The sequence below is a fragment of the Melanotaenia boesemani genome, chromosome 3 (assembly GCF_017639745.1).
Source record: "Melanotaenia boesemani isolate fMelBoe1 chromosome 3, fMelBoe1.pri, whole genome shotgun sequence".
In the NCBI taxonomy this organism is placed as follows: Eukaryota; Metazoa; Chordata; class Actinopteri; order Atheriniformes; family Melanotaeniidae; genus Melanotaenia; species Melanotaenia boesemani.
Genome location: NC_055684.1, coordinates 17,605,071 through 17,620,510, shown reverse-complemented (window position 1 = coordinate 17,620,510; position 15,440 = coordinate 17,605,071). Strand labels below are relative to the sequence as shown.

The window sequence follows — 15,440 nt, the reverse complement described above, 5'->3', positions numbered from 1 at the left end:
AACAAAAACTCACAGATCATGACTTTTATAGAAATCTGATTCCTTTGTTTCTTTAAAAATGATAAACAATGATGTAGCTAGCTTAGCTGTCCTATATTATGAATCCAAAGACATTTTCATGCATCTTCAGAGTACATGTTTATAAAACGATTCATGCAGGAGAGTATTTAAATTCAGGGAGCAGTTTCCTGGATAGGATTCAGGTTTTAGAATGGAAATGGAAAGTTCTTTGATTTAATTCAAAGAGTCCAAGGAGACATTTTGCCACATTTAAGTGTTGCATAAATAATACATAAATATAAGTAATATGAAAAAAAATGTGCATGAATCTGCACATTTCTGAAATGGTTCTGTGAATGGGTTGAGAAGATTTTGCCATGCAGAAATAAATCTTCTTAAATATATTTATTGTTTTTTTTTTTTTTTTTATCTAAGTCAGATGATTGCATTCATAATGTAAGTGTAGAGTGTAGAAAGATAGTGTGCATGCATAAATTTAGAAAAATATTGAACATAATGAAAAGCGAAAAGGCAGCTAGATGGTGAGAAACATAAAATGTACAAATCTTTACATCGATACACTGTTAACAGAAACAGTCCCTTCTACTTAATATTATCATATGTGTTTCGTTTACAGAACAGAATGAAAAAGCTGTATTTATTTATGTTTTATGTTATAATTGTTAACATCCAAGTCACTGCAACTTAACATGTATAATCTTCCTTTTTCATTATTATTTTCAGTCCTTATCCATTAAAAGCGATTTATGAATAGATTGCAAGCATTATTATAATGACTTTTATAACATTAAATTAAAATGTTTCAAATCACTACTTGCACACTTTAAAGCAGCTTTTGAGAGAACGTGGAAACACTTTTGCTTTCAGACAGTTCACCAGAGATCCTGTCATAACCTCTCACCAGCATTTGTAGTGACATTATTCTGTATGTTTTTCAGCTGCTGACAGTTAAAAAAAAAAAAACATTGACTGTAAATATCAAAGTAACTAAACATGAGCTGTAGTCTCAATGTACTGTTGAAAATGTGGCTGTGATGAGATCATTAGTGTGTGTGTGTGTGATGCATATAAAAGTGTAGAAGACTGCGGCTGCAGTAACAGAACTTCCACTGATGCTTTCTCAAGAGGACTACAAGGCAGCACAACTTAGAAATGGATGACAAGGCTCTTATCTCAAACACAAACCAGAGTTACAAGATCTCATGATAATAAAAGCCACTGAGGGGAAAAAAATAAATAAATAAAACAACCTTGAATGCAAATATGCAATCTGTGTTCTAAATCATGCAATCTACTGAGGAACTCTTGCTTCCCCTAAAGGTGTGGATAAATATGAAAACACATTACTCTTGTTATATTTCCAACAGGACAAGGAGTAGAAAATATATTTTTTATTCTCATAAATAATTTTAATACTTCTACATTTTTGGGGTAACTGTATATAGAGGCTGAGCTGAGCTTCAACCTAGCTTGGTGATAGAAGGTAGGTTTGAAACTGAAAGTACTATGGCTCTGGAAGAATGCACAATAGAGATATATAATGTTTAGTGTCTTGCAAGGAAAGCAAGGGGATAAGTACATTGTTTGGCAGTAAAAAAAAAGCCTGATGCGATCAAAATATTTGAGGAGCAAGGAGTAAACAGGGGTATGTGATGGAGATTTTGAATTACATGAGAGAAGAATCAGTCCGGTTCTACCAGAAAATGTATATACATTTGACCACATGTCCAATACCATGGTAATGTAATGACAGCATTCATGTGACATGACATACATTTCAACATGCCCATGATCAGAGTTTAAACTGTAACCATGCACAATTTTGTAATGGTATAACCATGCATTTTCTAACATGAAGACCTTACCGTAACTGTAACCTACACTTTTACCACATAGCACTGTTCTCTTACACTTCCATATAAGCCTTTGAGGCCAACTCTAGCAAGACAAGGGAAGTGGATGTAAACTAAGAAAGGCAGGCTGCTTCATGCATGGGCCAAACACTAAGTAGCTAATTTTCTGCAAAGTCAATGGCTGAAACTGTCTGGAAACTGTCTGACATTAAATGGGAGAAGAAATTCTAAGAGGATGCATGTGTAGCACGTTAACAAGCCAACAAACTGTGACTTAAGCTGCATTTGTATTGGAAACAGAATAAGGAAAATTTATTATTTTTACAACTTTTTAGACTTTATTCCAAAACTGCAACGATTATTACTGTGTACCAATGTACTGTAGCTATTTCATGTTATATCACAAGACTAAAAGGATGTAAATAAATATCGAAACACTTGTATGAATAGGACTGCGGTTTGAAAATGGTTAATTTTACTGTTTACAGATGTAAATCACACAATAAATGCAAATACAAAGCTTAATCCTACGATATTATAATTTTATTTTTAGAAAAAAAAGAAAAACTTTAATGGAAACTCAACAGCAAACATTCTCATGTTGGACAACCAAAAACAAAATGTAGCAAATACAGTTTTATCAGTCTTTAGGGGACCATCTGGAAAAATTTGGACCAAAGTTAGTGTAGAATTTTGACCTCAAATGAAGAATTACACATTACACTAAGCATGTGAGAGGCCTCAAAGTTAGTTTTTAAGTCACGTTTCTACAGCAGGGATAATTACACTTACTCATAATGTGACCCAGCAGTTATTTACATCATCATCGTGATTTCAAAACAGGAACTTCAGACTTCTTACTGTTGTGCAACCTGCACACTAAAACTGAGTGCTATTCCTCATCCCAACCACACACACATAAAACAAACAAACAAATAAAAAAACACAAGAAAGATAAGTATGGTAACCATCTTCAAAGTTATTTTGGGTAAACTCAATTTAGGGTATCAGCCATTATGTAGACTGAAGTTAGTTAAATTTAGGATATAATTCAGTTCTACTCATGGATTTAAGTAAAAATAATGTATGCTTAAAATGGTTTTAATTAAATATAATTAGGGAAAAAAAAGATCTTTAATGTTTATTTAGAGGTTCCTGGAAATTCATCATAAATAACAGATTTAAACCTCTTCGCTTGTGTTTCAAGAGAAGCAACACAAACTTGTGTGTGTAGAACATAATGTATTATAATCCTGTACAATTTGATGGTCTGGTCTCTGAAAAATTTGTATGTGTATACATAAAACTATATAAGTTGGCATAGTGATACTACTGTTTTTGCAACAAAAGATCAGTGATTTGATTTCCAGTCTTGGCAACATGAACATTTATGATTTAAAAAAACTAATAGATGAATTTGTGCTGACCCAGCCAACTCATTAATAAAATACTTTTACTGGAATCCACGAGTAAATCTAAATAGACTGAAAAATTTTATGTTTGACAAACGTAAGATTACACATTGACTAACCATCTAAATGTCAGCTAACACAATACACAGACCATCAGTTGAAATGACTCATAACAAAACAAAACAAAGCCTTGGAGCAACTTGATTTACTTTAAAAGTTTTTTTCAGCTTTTCTTTTTAAAGAGTACACAAAATGCTCTTACAGTCAAGCATGATTTTACACATTTTCACTGAGCGAATACTACAAGTTTTATAACATCTTATTTATTATTTGTGACGTGACAAGCATTTTTCATTTGAATGGGTTTCACATATGAGAGTCTTCACTTCAAATATGATAACAGCAAAATTCCTGAAGGTAAATTTGGTTTTGTGACTTATGTGGGGTGGACTGAGCAAAAGGTATCATTATAGTGTAGTGTGTCTACACAGGCTCTGTGGCAGCAGCATTAGCTTCTGAAAAACTTTTGCTTTTTCAGCTAAAAAAGAAAAAGTAACTTCTGAGGCTCAGCATTAACAGTCATTTCAGTTTTCTTGTGTTCCAGTCAATCAAATGTTTTCTAAACTGTTGTGCTGTAACACAAAGAAAATGTGAAAATACTATGTATGTATAAAATATTGTAGAAAGAGACCATAATTTAGAAAAAAGGGAAAAGTCAACTCTTATTATATGTAAGTGCCACATTTAAGAAAAAATTACCCAACATAATGGCTCCATTCAACACCTTTCAACTAAACATAGCAGGTGGTTACAAAATCCACACAGCATGAGAGTGGGCTGAAAGATTTTCCTCTGGTTATACGCAGCAGTGTCACAAAACATCATCTCTGAACACACACACAAAAAAAAAAAAATTTAAAAAGGGCTTCAATTTGGCCCCATCTCTCTAAAACATAAACAAATTGTTTAGCAGAGAAAAATCCAGCACAGTAATGAAGTAAATGTAAAATGAGAGTGTAACATTTGTCTGCAGCATAAAGTCAGAGGAACTGTTTAACCCCTTCTTCTCTCAGTATGTACGGACTCCTGGTTTGCTGTCTTGGGCTTGACTGAAGGGATTTGCTGGGCTGGAAGACTCATCCTGCTGGTCGATGGACTGGTAGGCATCTCTGTTTCGTGAAACAGACGGAAAACCTGTAGAAACATGTCAAAACAATGTAAAACCAACACCCACCATGCATTTGTAAAAATTTTTAATCACTTCTAATCATGTCCCTTTGAGGCTTAGGTTTGTGTTGGTCTTCTTATTAAAGCTGTTTGCTCAGAGCTTTCCATAGCTTTTCACACTCATTTCTCCCTTAAACAGATTCCTCACACTTTGCACTGATACTTTCTCTTGACTCAGGCCTCTTGCTGCCTCTGGATAAAACAGATTAAACTGTTGGAGACTGTCTTTGCCAACATGTAGAGCACAGCCTGTCTCTGATGAACACTAAACCAAATAATTTTATTCAGAATCCTTCTTTGAGTGGTGCAGAAATTCCTTCCCTTTCATCATCAGAGATTTTTACTTCCACTTCTGTCTGATTAACTCCTTGTACTGTGGCTATTTTAAGAGTGGCCACTGGAACTAGCAAATGTCTGAGATTTGGCATGAAAAATCTTCAGCAGCCTGTCTCTGAGCAGTCAGACACATAACCCAGTTTCCAGTGTGAGCAAGTTTCTGGGTGCTTTTGTACTAGATGTAAACATGATTTACAATACATTCTAGGAAGGTGAGGATTTTGTGTAATGCTCAGCAACATACACTGACTCTTTCATGCTCAGGAAACCAATAACATGCTTTTTGAAGATCAAATCTTAGCACACTCTTACCCCAACATGATCCACAGTTCTCCTACTGTGACACAAATGTAGATATAAATACCAAACTAGCAAAGCAGTTGCTTTCATCGCAAAGGGTTTTCCAAACAGAAATATCTCTATGATTTAACAAATGCAACTGTGAGAACATTACATTCAAATAACCAAATGATAGCACCACCTTATGCTAAACAAACTAAAAGTGCGTCCATGCAACCTCATATTCAATTATGAGTCAACATTATGTTAGATTTTATTAGGCCAATTTTTAGAATCTGCACCCTCATGCAGCTTAGCTTTAAATACATGAAAAATAGAGTGCACAAAAACAAATGAGGTGTCTGGAGACAGAATCTGAATAAAATATACAGCATAGGCAAACTTGCTAAGACATATGAACACAAATAATACACTAGCCACGAAAACACATTGTGCAGACAAACAGGAATACAGGCAAGAATGGGAAGGTAATGAGGACTGCTGAAGATGGGAAAAAATAGGCTGGCCCCATAGAAATGTGTTAAATAAACATGGCTTCTTTGCACCACATTCAAATCATTGTTTAACCAACACTGACTGTAAGTGACAATGAGAGTTACAGTATGTACCTAAAATGAATCCAACTATCTGCAAACAAATGTGGGAATATATTAAGTAAAGGCAGAAATGGTTTCTCCCTCCACCAAGAGAAAGCTAATTATTATCTTTTCATTGGCAATTTTTCCTGATGCTAGCATGCCCTCTAGCACGATTATAGTATTACTGTAAAGTGGTTTTATTTATTCTCATTTTTATGTGGGATCAGGTTGGAAAGCACAAAAAATAAGCGTGATTAAGATCTAAAGGATGGAAGATGACATTGACACAATAATATAAGAAGGAAAAATCAATTTATTTGCTATGACCTGCAATCTGATTAGTAATCTTACTTCCTGGGTGGAAGTGGATGGAAGAGGATGATTGGGGAAGAGAAATGGTAAAAAGGAAGAAGCCAGGAATCAATAGCGGCGCCCAAAAAAGGCACTGTCAGCACTGTCCGTAGTGCAGCGACTGTCCACAGATGTCTCTAAGTCTGAAAGTTTAAAGATCAGCATTGAGAAAAGAAGAGAAGAGAAGAGAAGTGAAGAGAAGAGAAGAGAAGAGGAGAAAATGATCAAAACATGACAGAAATGACAGACAACACAGGTTTCAAAAAGAAGAAAGTTGACAGAGACACGAGACGAAGAACTGACAAAATGCAAGAACAAAGCAAAGAAATTCTGCTCATTTACATTTAGACTTGTGCATAATAAAGTGCATCTCCACATGTTGATTAGCTGACAACAATTAGCTATTTTCTAAGCCCTGTCTGATAACTAACTGTTAAAGTGCATAATGATTGCTGTGGCAGATTTTTATCACTGAAAACAAACAAACAAACTCAACAGAAAAAAGAGGGTATTTTAAGCAGCTGAAATAAGCTAGCTTGCTAAAGTTAATTCCATAAGCTAGTAATAAGTAAGCCAGCTTCAGGCAAACTTCAACATCTAAAGCTAACATCTTTTCATACTAAAAACTTTAATTATTTTGATTACTTTAATTAATCAGAAAGACCTAAAAAGCTTTTAGATCAGGGCAGTATAGGATCTAAGTGGTAAAATAAACTGGTTTATAAAGCCCCTTTCTTGCCTTTTTGAGCACTTAAAGCGTTTTTACACTTCAAACTACATTCACAATTCACACAAAGACTTTCACACCACTGTGTCTATAGCAGCCATGATTTTAACAAAGGATGCAGTGTTTTTTTTTTTTTTAACATATACATACATGCATTCATACACAGATGAATGAAGTGGAAATAATATGGCATTCAGCTTCTCGTCCAAGGACACTTCACCATGTGATTTTTGGAACATGTGGATTTCATGGAATGATAAGTACTATATGATGAGGAAACACTTGAAAACACTATTTTGATATAATACGGCTTTGCTATCATAGTATATGACATGATTTAAAATAAACAAAATGCAAATTAAAACAACATATATTAATTTGCAAGCTATTTAAGCCCATTAAAATGCACATTTATTGATGCCAGCAACACACTGAACAAAAAGTTAAGTATGGCGGAACACAATAATGTTAATCGTTAAAACACTATACAAATAAACAGATGCCAAATGAATGATCTATCAAATAAGGCTGGTAACAGACTGCTGCTGGTTAAAAAAAGAGATCATCTCAGAAAGACTTCCAAATAATTGATGGGAAGCATTCATCTCTTTCTCAAAAATATAGCGATAAACTTTCATCCAGGCAGAATTGCACATTTTCAAAATGCATGTAAACAGGTTCCTGAAATGCTCCTGGAATTTCCAGGTTGGCTCATTTCTCGTGTTTTAATGTTCTGAGATTAAGTCAAAAACTGTCCTTTAATCTAATGTATCCAAAATGGAGATTCATTTTGAAAAAGATGGATGGAATATCCATTAGGTGGAAGAGATCATCCAGCTTCTTTTGTCAGGTCTTAGTTCAAGAGTCACGATCTATGATAAAGTAGCTGCATTAGCACATCTGTAACTTGCCCAAATATGACAGGATCACTAATAATCAATGAAATATACAAGTTTCAAGCATCATATTCTACTATCTGTGATTAGAAAAATACCCAAACACAGGACACTATAAAGTGCTTTCAGACAAAACACTTTCAATGGGAATTTAATGATGTTGATGGTCAGGTTGGAATCTCTTAGTTGTTTATAGACTTATTCAACTCTAGGTCCACTGTTGGATGGTTCATTTGTATAAGACTGCATGCACTAGGATCATTCTCCATTTCTGAGGTGCACACCAAGACACAAGGCATTTCCATCAATAGTTATATCAACTATGAAAAGATTTCTGATGTAGAATGAGCTTAACCACTCACCAGGCACTCAACCACTCAAAAATCCACAACACGCAAACAAGCCATTAACGCTAAGCAGGGAGCAGCAGTAGGCAAAAATTAAATACAGTCTAAAATGATAAAAAATTACTAGGAAACAACCAAAAAGCATAAAAATCTAATCAAAATATTAATACAATAAGAAACCTTAACACCACAAAGACTATGTGGCCACTCAAGGCTGATACTGACTGAGTAATACAGGTGTGAGGAAAGCAGGCAGGAAATTTAAACAAAGCCAAGGAGCAAAACAGCAATGCCACCATCCAAGGTAACATCACAAACGAAGACCTTCAGCAGGAAATTAAAAACTAGCCTAGAGAAAGTATGAATATATAAGAGCATGGCTCTAAAATATTATACTGTAACTTAAATCACTATGTGACAGCCAATCAAAATTGAGGGAGTGCTTAATATATGAATCAACAGTTCAGTAGTGTGTACCTGATTGCCTGCTTCCCAGAGTGCTCAGTGGGGCCAGCAACGCAATCAGACTGCAATTAAAATACAAACAGCCTGAAAGTCACATTAGCTCCTTTCATCAGTCTAATGGGTGTTCCTATTGTGCAACGTAAAACCATAAAGAGAGTGGATTCATCAATATTCAATTATCCTCCACTCACAGGATACAGTTTGTCAGCTGCAGTTTTAGCTTATAATACAATACAATACAATTTCATTATTTCTTAGAGTGAGTAGGATAAATTACAATTTTGGCTGGTGATATTACACTAGGTTTAGTGGTGTAAGAAAACAACTTCACATGCCCAACTTCTTGGTTTAGTCTTGTATTTCTTCTTCATTCTTCTTTTCATAAAGGCAAACACCAAGCAGGTCAAAGAAAAAAAAACTCAATGTCATTCAATGAAATTATTCTCACCATCAAATCTTACACACAAAACAAGATTAATACAACAACGTATGGTTGAATCCATTAAGATTAAGCCATGTTTAAGGGTTTGAGAGCCCAGCAGGCATCACCGCTCAGTGGGATTTTCGAACAGAAAAACTGTTAGCTGAACAAGCTTGAGTCCGCAAGAATGGCCAAACATGGTTGATTGGAAGTCAAGATCTTGAGTGTGTCCTGCATGCAGTAATCAGTTGTTTGTTCATAAAAAGAAAGCTAGAGACTCAATAATAAATAATGACAAACATTTTTTTCCTGTGTTCTTCAGCAGTAGCTTCTTCTCTGCTTTTTTCCCCCACATATTTCCTGTGCTATTTTTACTTCTTCAAAGCTATTTTTGCTTTTTCAAAGCAGATTATTTTTACAGTCTGCATGGCTTTAACATGTTCCTCCATGCAGTATAATCTGGTCACTAGGATATCTTACAAACGGTATGAACAGACTCGTGGAAGAAAAAAGGTTTCTTTGCTTAGCCAAACTGCAGCTCAAACATTCAACTGCATAAAAATCTTGTGACTGAAACTAATTAGTGAGACGGTGGAATCATCTGCCAGTAGTTTAGTACAGATTCTACCCAGTTAGTGCTTCATTTGGTAAGTTTTTCATGCCAAATGCATTAATACAATTAATAAGGGAGCTAGGGTTCATTTATGCTTAATGTTAATATATAAAAATAATATGTCTGCATACGAGCATAGCATTCTGTCCATCTTCTCCTCATTCTGTCCTCCTCTCCACTCTGCACCTCTGCACTTTGTACATATTTCAGTAGGTTTCGGACAGCTTGTAGATACTTAGCCAAACAAAGCAAATGGAGTAGTCCCAAAAAAGAAGAAGAAGAAGTTGCAATGTATTTCATGGCCCCACAACCATCATTGTCTACTGTGCGGCTTCTTTGTATGTCTTTTGTGCCTTATCACGTTCTCCTCCACCATTGTCATGTTTGCTGTTGTTTATTGCTATTGAAACAGACATCAGAACTTGGAAAGAACTCTGAACTCTGCACTTCTCTCTTCCGGATGCATTGTCTAATGACAGTGGACAGTGATGTTTGACAATATTTGAAATGGATGTACTGACTTATGTATGTGAAGTGAGTGTAAAACTATTTCTGAAGATACTGCTCTATTTGTGTTTGGCTATGCATCTGCAATCTCTCTGTAAATACACAGATATGCACAAAAGTGAATGCATAGAAGTCAAAAAAGGCTCTTCTCATTTATGTATGTGTGTATGTCCGTGTGTGTATGTACTGTATGCATATGTAACATAAATGAGCCCTAAGAGTGCTCCTGGACACATGAACCACACTACAGTTGTGCTCACACTGAGGACTGAAGATGATTTCTGCTGGTAATCTCAGATGAGACAGATGCTGATTATTGACGCAAACATGTTTTTTTATAAGCGAATGATGTCATATAATGCCATGTTTCTCTTGGTTAAAATGGGATCAGCCAAACTGGGGTTGAGTTTTGGAAATCCAGTGGAATTAGTATCCTGCAGGAAGAGTGTTTTCTTGATGGATGCATTGAAAACTTGCTTTAATTTATTACATAAACAAAGGTCTGACCACTTCTGTTGTTACTGCATGTCACTCATCCGGAAGCACTTACCAAAGTTGACGTTGTACTCTCCTCCTCGTTCTCGGTACATTTGGTAGACAAAAAAGCAGGACACAGGTTTGAGCAGCAGGTTGAGGATGGCCATTCCTGCACTGAATCGAAACACATCACGTCCCCTTTCTGCTGCAAAGTCACTCAGTGGGTAATAGATCCCGAAATGGATGATGTCAGTCAAAATTGTCAAAACCATCCCCACAAGAAACTACAGAGGCAAAACAGAGTATAGCATGTTAATGGGTGCACACTGTGATAGGCTTTGAGACTGTGGAAAGTATGGAGTGTGGATGAGTATGGAAAGTTTCTCTTTTTTTATGCTGAGATGTGCCAACATACACACCTGTAATAATGCCACGGGGAACGGTTGCTTATATTATACAATATGTGGTTTAAAAAAAGAAAAGAAAAGCATTTCTACGGCTAAGAAGAATGAAAAAAGAGAAATATGGTAAAAACTGTAAATACACACAAATGAAAAATGCACCATGATGAAAAATGCAAATAGCAAGGGAGAAAAATAAACAGAGAAAACACCCAATTAAGAACTTTTTTAATTTGTCTTTTTCAGCTGAGGCAGTCAACATTCATAATTTGAAAAGAGAAATATTTCTCAAAAAGATAAAGTAACAGGGGAATATGATTTAAAAATGTGATTAGTTGGTACTTTAAAACCCACAACTCATTGTAGGTGCTTAAGAAAATGATGCCAGTAGTAAATGCTGCTGAAAACATATAAAGTATCCAGCCAGCCAGCAACGAGCTAGGCAGTTAGTCTTCAATGTCAGCACTTAGTTTGACTTCAGAGAATCAAGTCACGGTCAAGAATCCTGCTTTAGTCACTCTTCAGTGGCTGTGACACCAGATTTGAATGCACACGAGGTAAAACACTCCCCTGTGGTTTTGTCCCAGTGGCTTATCAACTTGCAAAAGTTCAATCCAGGAACCGTCCCTCACTGTCAGAACTGTCACTGGGGAGGAAACTGTACAGTGACAGTTTTTACCCGAGTTGAATTTCTTTTCTTAAAACCCTAAATGCTCCCATAAATAGACTTCAGCTGTAGCTTTGAAAAATCTAAGTTTTAAGACCTCAAGGTTTTATTCAGATTCATACAGTGAAATCTACTTCCTTACTATTTAAAGCAGGATCCTGGATTTTCTTTTCTTTATAGTTTTCTTTTTGAAATATTTTAAATACTGCAAGAAAAATGAGAAATTGCCTACAGTGCTTCTGCCTACTCGCCAATATATTGAGTTTTGTTTGACAAAAGTAAACTACTAATGATATCCTCACTGCCATACATTAAAATCTGATTATTACACTCAACAAATTCTCTTTCCCTGCTCATTGCTGGCTCACTAACAGTATTAGAAAACAACGAATCATGAGTCACATCCTTATTGACATCAGGCAGCAGATGACACTAGTTGTTACAGCAGGAACATGAGTCATGAGGTCAGGGCAATGGTTTGAAAACCTGTCAGACTTAAAGAAAAAAAGAGACTGACAGATTAATTCAAAAGCTAAATTCAAATGGTCTCACACCATTTAAAGCTGGGGTTGGAAAATCAGGTCCTAGTGTTTTAAACTAAGAGTCAAAGCTTCTGAACTCTCGGGAGAGAGTATCTTTATTAAACGGATGCTCATAGATTGGCCTAGATTTAACAGACAATTAGGTTAGCTTGGATATGCAGCGCTGCTCCTGTTAAACTCTGGTATGTGAAACATAGTGTTGAAACTGCTTGAGGAAGAGAATGAAGGCAAAGACTCACCATGAGAACAGCATCTATCGAGTCCCTCTGTGCAATCGCCCACACTCCAACTGCTAAAACACTGAAGTTCCCCCATCCAAAGGACACAGGCAGCCATGCCATGCAACCCCTAAAGGAAAGACAAAAATTACAAAAGACAGATTCTCACTCACTCTACAGGAGTGGGTGTTTGATTTCACAAAGTAGGGTACGTGCAGGTGAAAGAGTAAGCCTGACTCCAGAGTGTGAGTCTGTGTAAGTGTGCCAAAAGACAAGTGAAATTCCTCAGGTTTGTGAAAGAAAAAAACTTCTCACACTCACCATACAGTAAGCAGCCAATGTACCAATACTATGGCCTAAGAGATGAGAAGACAAAGAAGAAATCAATGACATATAAAAAAATCTGTAAAATGGTTCCAGTTTGTTTACAGAAAAAAAAAAAAAATCGCTTAAGTATCTCTTTTTAATCTAATTTCATGTTAAATAATCTGTGGTTTTGGGGGGTGGTCAGACAAACAGTGTCAAATTTAAACTTGGCAATTCCATCATTTCTTAACATTTTATGGAATCTAACTAATATTAATTGGCTATAGAAACCTTCACTAAGGTAATTACTAATGGAAACCATTATAAGATGCAGATTTATATCATTTAGTGTGAGCTAACTAACATCAAACCAGAAACTACATGACTTTAAAGGAAACATGTGATTAGCATTGTCTAGATGCTCTCACAGATACCGTCACTATGACATGTTTCAACTCAAAGCAACAAAAGGAATAATAATAAAAAAGACTGTGAATGCCAGCATCTTACTCAGCACATCAACAAGTTTTTTTTTTTTTTTTTTTTTTTTTTTTTTAATTCTAATCTTTGAAGACTGGCAGTCTTTGTAGACAAAACAAAGGCCGGTATTAAGGTTATGGCATGTGGTTATGGAAGGTAAAGCACAATTATGGTATGTTTCCAGTAGAAATACCACATACCACAATATTTAATAACATTTACTAGCCATATATATATATATATATATATATATATATATATATATATATATATGTATGTATGTATATATACATATACATACATATATATAGTTTATGTTCTGTATGTCCTCAGTCGCTTTCAACTACCCTTACTTAACAAAAATACTTGCTCACTGTTATCTATCTCTCAATCAGAGGAAGGAAGGTGCAACACAACGGAACAACCAGTGAGAATACAAAGAACTACAGTGACATTAACATGTAATTTTAATGTCAGTTTGTGTTATACCTCGTACAAACACCATAAACACAACATTAAGAATAAGCTGCAACCCTACCTTTAAGTTTATGGCAGGGATTTCCATAATAGGTTGTTTGATGAGAGCAGCTCCTCCTTGATCCAATTCAGTGTTTCAACTTGTTGAAGGCCCACATGAAAAAAATGCCGCAGTTGTTCCTCTTACACAAACTTCTGTGCACAACCCCTGCAAACACAAGCCATGTGACAGCAGCCTGACTACTTCCCATGTGACTCCCTCCCTCTCCTCCCCTCACTGCTCGCACTACAATCCTAAGGAGGCTCAGCACCAGTCACAGCTTGACTTGCTGTCCCTCTCAGAGGTTTACCATGCAAGATCAGGAATGTAGCGCTTCTGTTTGAAAAATGTCTGCCCTGTTTCTCAGTTAAGCTGGTAAATAGAAAATATAAGTTATATTTGGTATTTGCATAATTTAGTTAAGTGTTTTTTGGTCAGCTGAATTAAAAAGAATAACACACAACACGTGCCAGCATCTGTAACAGGTGGAAAAGATGTTGGTGGACTTTTTAAAAAAAATCAGTTCTTCTGTTGTTAGACAGCTTCACAACAACAATGCTAACAGTCAGATATGTTGCACTTATATTTATTATTTTTATTATTATTTATTTAACATTCAGTAGGTGTTGAGACATTTTCATGAACACCATGATGCTATTGAATAAAACCCAGAGAGGACATATCATGAGAATCCACAACTGGAGCAACAGAATAAGAGTCTACGAATTTAATATTTTAATAAACAAAAAGACAACTCTGAACCCCTGAGCCCAGAAATAAAGAGATAAGGTTCCTTTGATATGATTTGGTTTAAATTCACCTGTAACCTTTGAAGGATGGGACACTACAAGTCAGTACATAGCTCTTCACTGGTATGATGAAACATTTCAGATGGTACCAGTTGCTGACTTTGAACTTCAAGTTCAAAGTCAAAGGTATTTGAGAAAAATGGATCACAAATTTGAAGAAGGTTGTCAGACAATAAGCATATTTCCCATGTTTACATGAAGTTCAAAGTCAGACGTTATTTGAGAAAACGAAAGCATCTGACATGTCTTCACTACAACTAGTCAAACTTCTTTGCTGATAAGGATGATCAGATGGAAGATGTCGATATTTGTAGTTGCTTAAAATGAATTTATGTGACTATCATTGCTGTGATCTGGAACTAAAAAGTTGCACATTGTTATGCTAATAATAAACATGCATTTCATTCTTTGAGGTCTCACCTTTCTAAATAACTAAAATCCTGAAACATTTGTTCCCTCAGTATTCTATCACTAATGCTTATCTTTCCCAGCTGATTGTTGGAAATGGCCAACCTTTAACCCTGGACATAAATCATATGGACGAGTACAGCAGTCAAACCTTTAAAATGCTAATGTAACGTCCACTTATGTCTGTCTCAATCCTCAGTGCCTGGCCCATTTTCCTTTGGACAGAGATGACCCATTGTATGCCTCAAGCATGGCAGATGGCCACTTCACTATCCACAGTGTGACCCTGAGCCCTAAACCACATCTGACCTTCTGACTGTGAAAACCCATGACTCAAGATTTTCCTCTCTGACTGCAGTGTTCATGCTAACAACTAAATTTAGCTATCTTAAAAGGTTGTGCTGGACATGTAATGTGAAAACTAATGCGACGGTATTGAAACAAATGGAGGACATGTTATTTAATTTTGAGTTGTAATGTCTTTCATCTCAACAAACAAAGCAATTGCAAGAGAATTTTTTTTGGATATCTCTTTCTAAATTCTGACCTGCTGTGACAGAC

At 35.7% G+C, this 15,440-nt stretch overlaps 1 protein-coding gene across 2 annotated transcripts; it reads right to left on the bottom strand.

Moving 5' to 3' along the window:
- Positions 1 to 3,503: 3,503 nt before the first annotated feature.
- LOC121636713 (angiotensin II receptor-associated protein) lies at positions 3,504 to 14,160 on the bottom strand. Of its 2 annotated transcripts, XR_006009758.1 has the most exons (6): positions 13,684 to 14,160; positions 12,681 to 12,715; positions 12,381 to 12,489; positions 10,605 to 10,815; positions 6,079 to 6,221; positions 4,395 to 4,480 (listed from the first exon to the last, which is right to left on the bottom strand). XR_006009758.1 is itself a non-coding variant. In XM_041980463.1 (5 exons), the coding sequence occupies exons 1-5, from the start codon at positions 13,708 to 13,710 to the stop codon at positions 4,356 to 4,358; spliced, it is 507 nt and encodes a 168-aa protein (XP_041836397.1). In that variant the 5' UTR covers positions 13,711 to 14,160; the 3' UTR covers positions 3,504 to 4,355. The 2 variants fall into 2 exon arrangements, 1 of the variants encoding a protein (XP_041836397.1); XM_041980463.1 differs by lacking the exon at positions 6,079 to 6,221 and having other exon boundaries at positions 3,504 to 4,480.
- Positions 14,161 to 15,440: the final 1,280 nt, after the last annotated feature.

Excerpts from the sequence above, each read along its gene's own strand:
- LOC121636713 (XM_041980463.1), bottom strand. The coding sequence starts at position 13,710 with ATGGAAATCCCTGCCATAAACTTAAAG. Across the intron at positions 12,716-13,683 it reads TCCCTGCCATAAACTTAAAG|GCCATAGTATTGGTACATTG; the intron begins GTAGGGTTGCAG and ends CTCATCTCTTAG. Across the intron at positions 12,490-12,680 it reads CATTGGCTGCTTACTGTATG|GGGTTGCATGGCATGGCTGC; the intron begins GTGAGTGTGAGA and ends TCTTTCCTTTAG.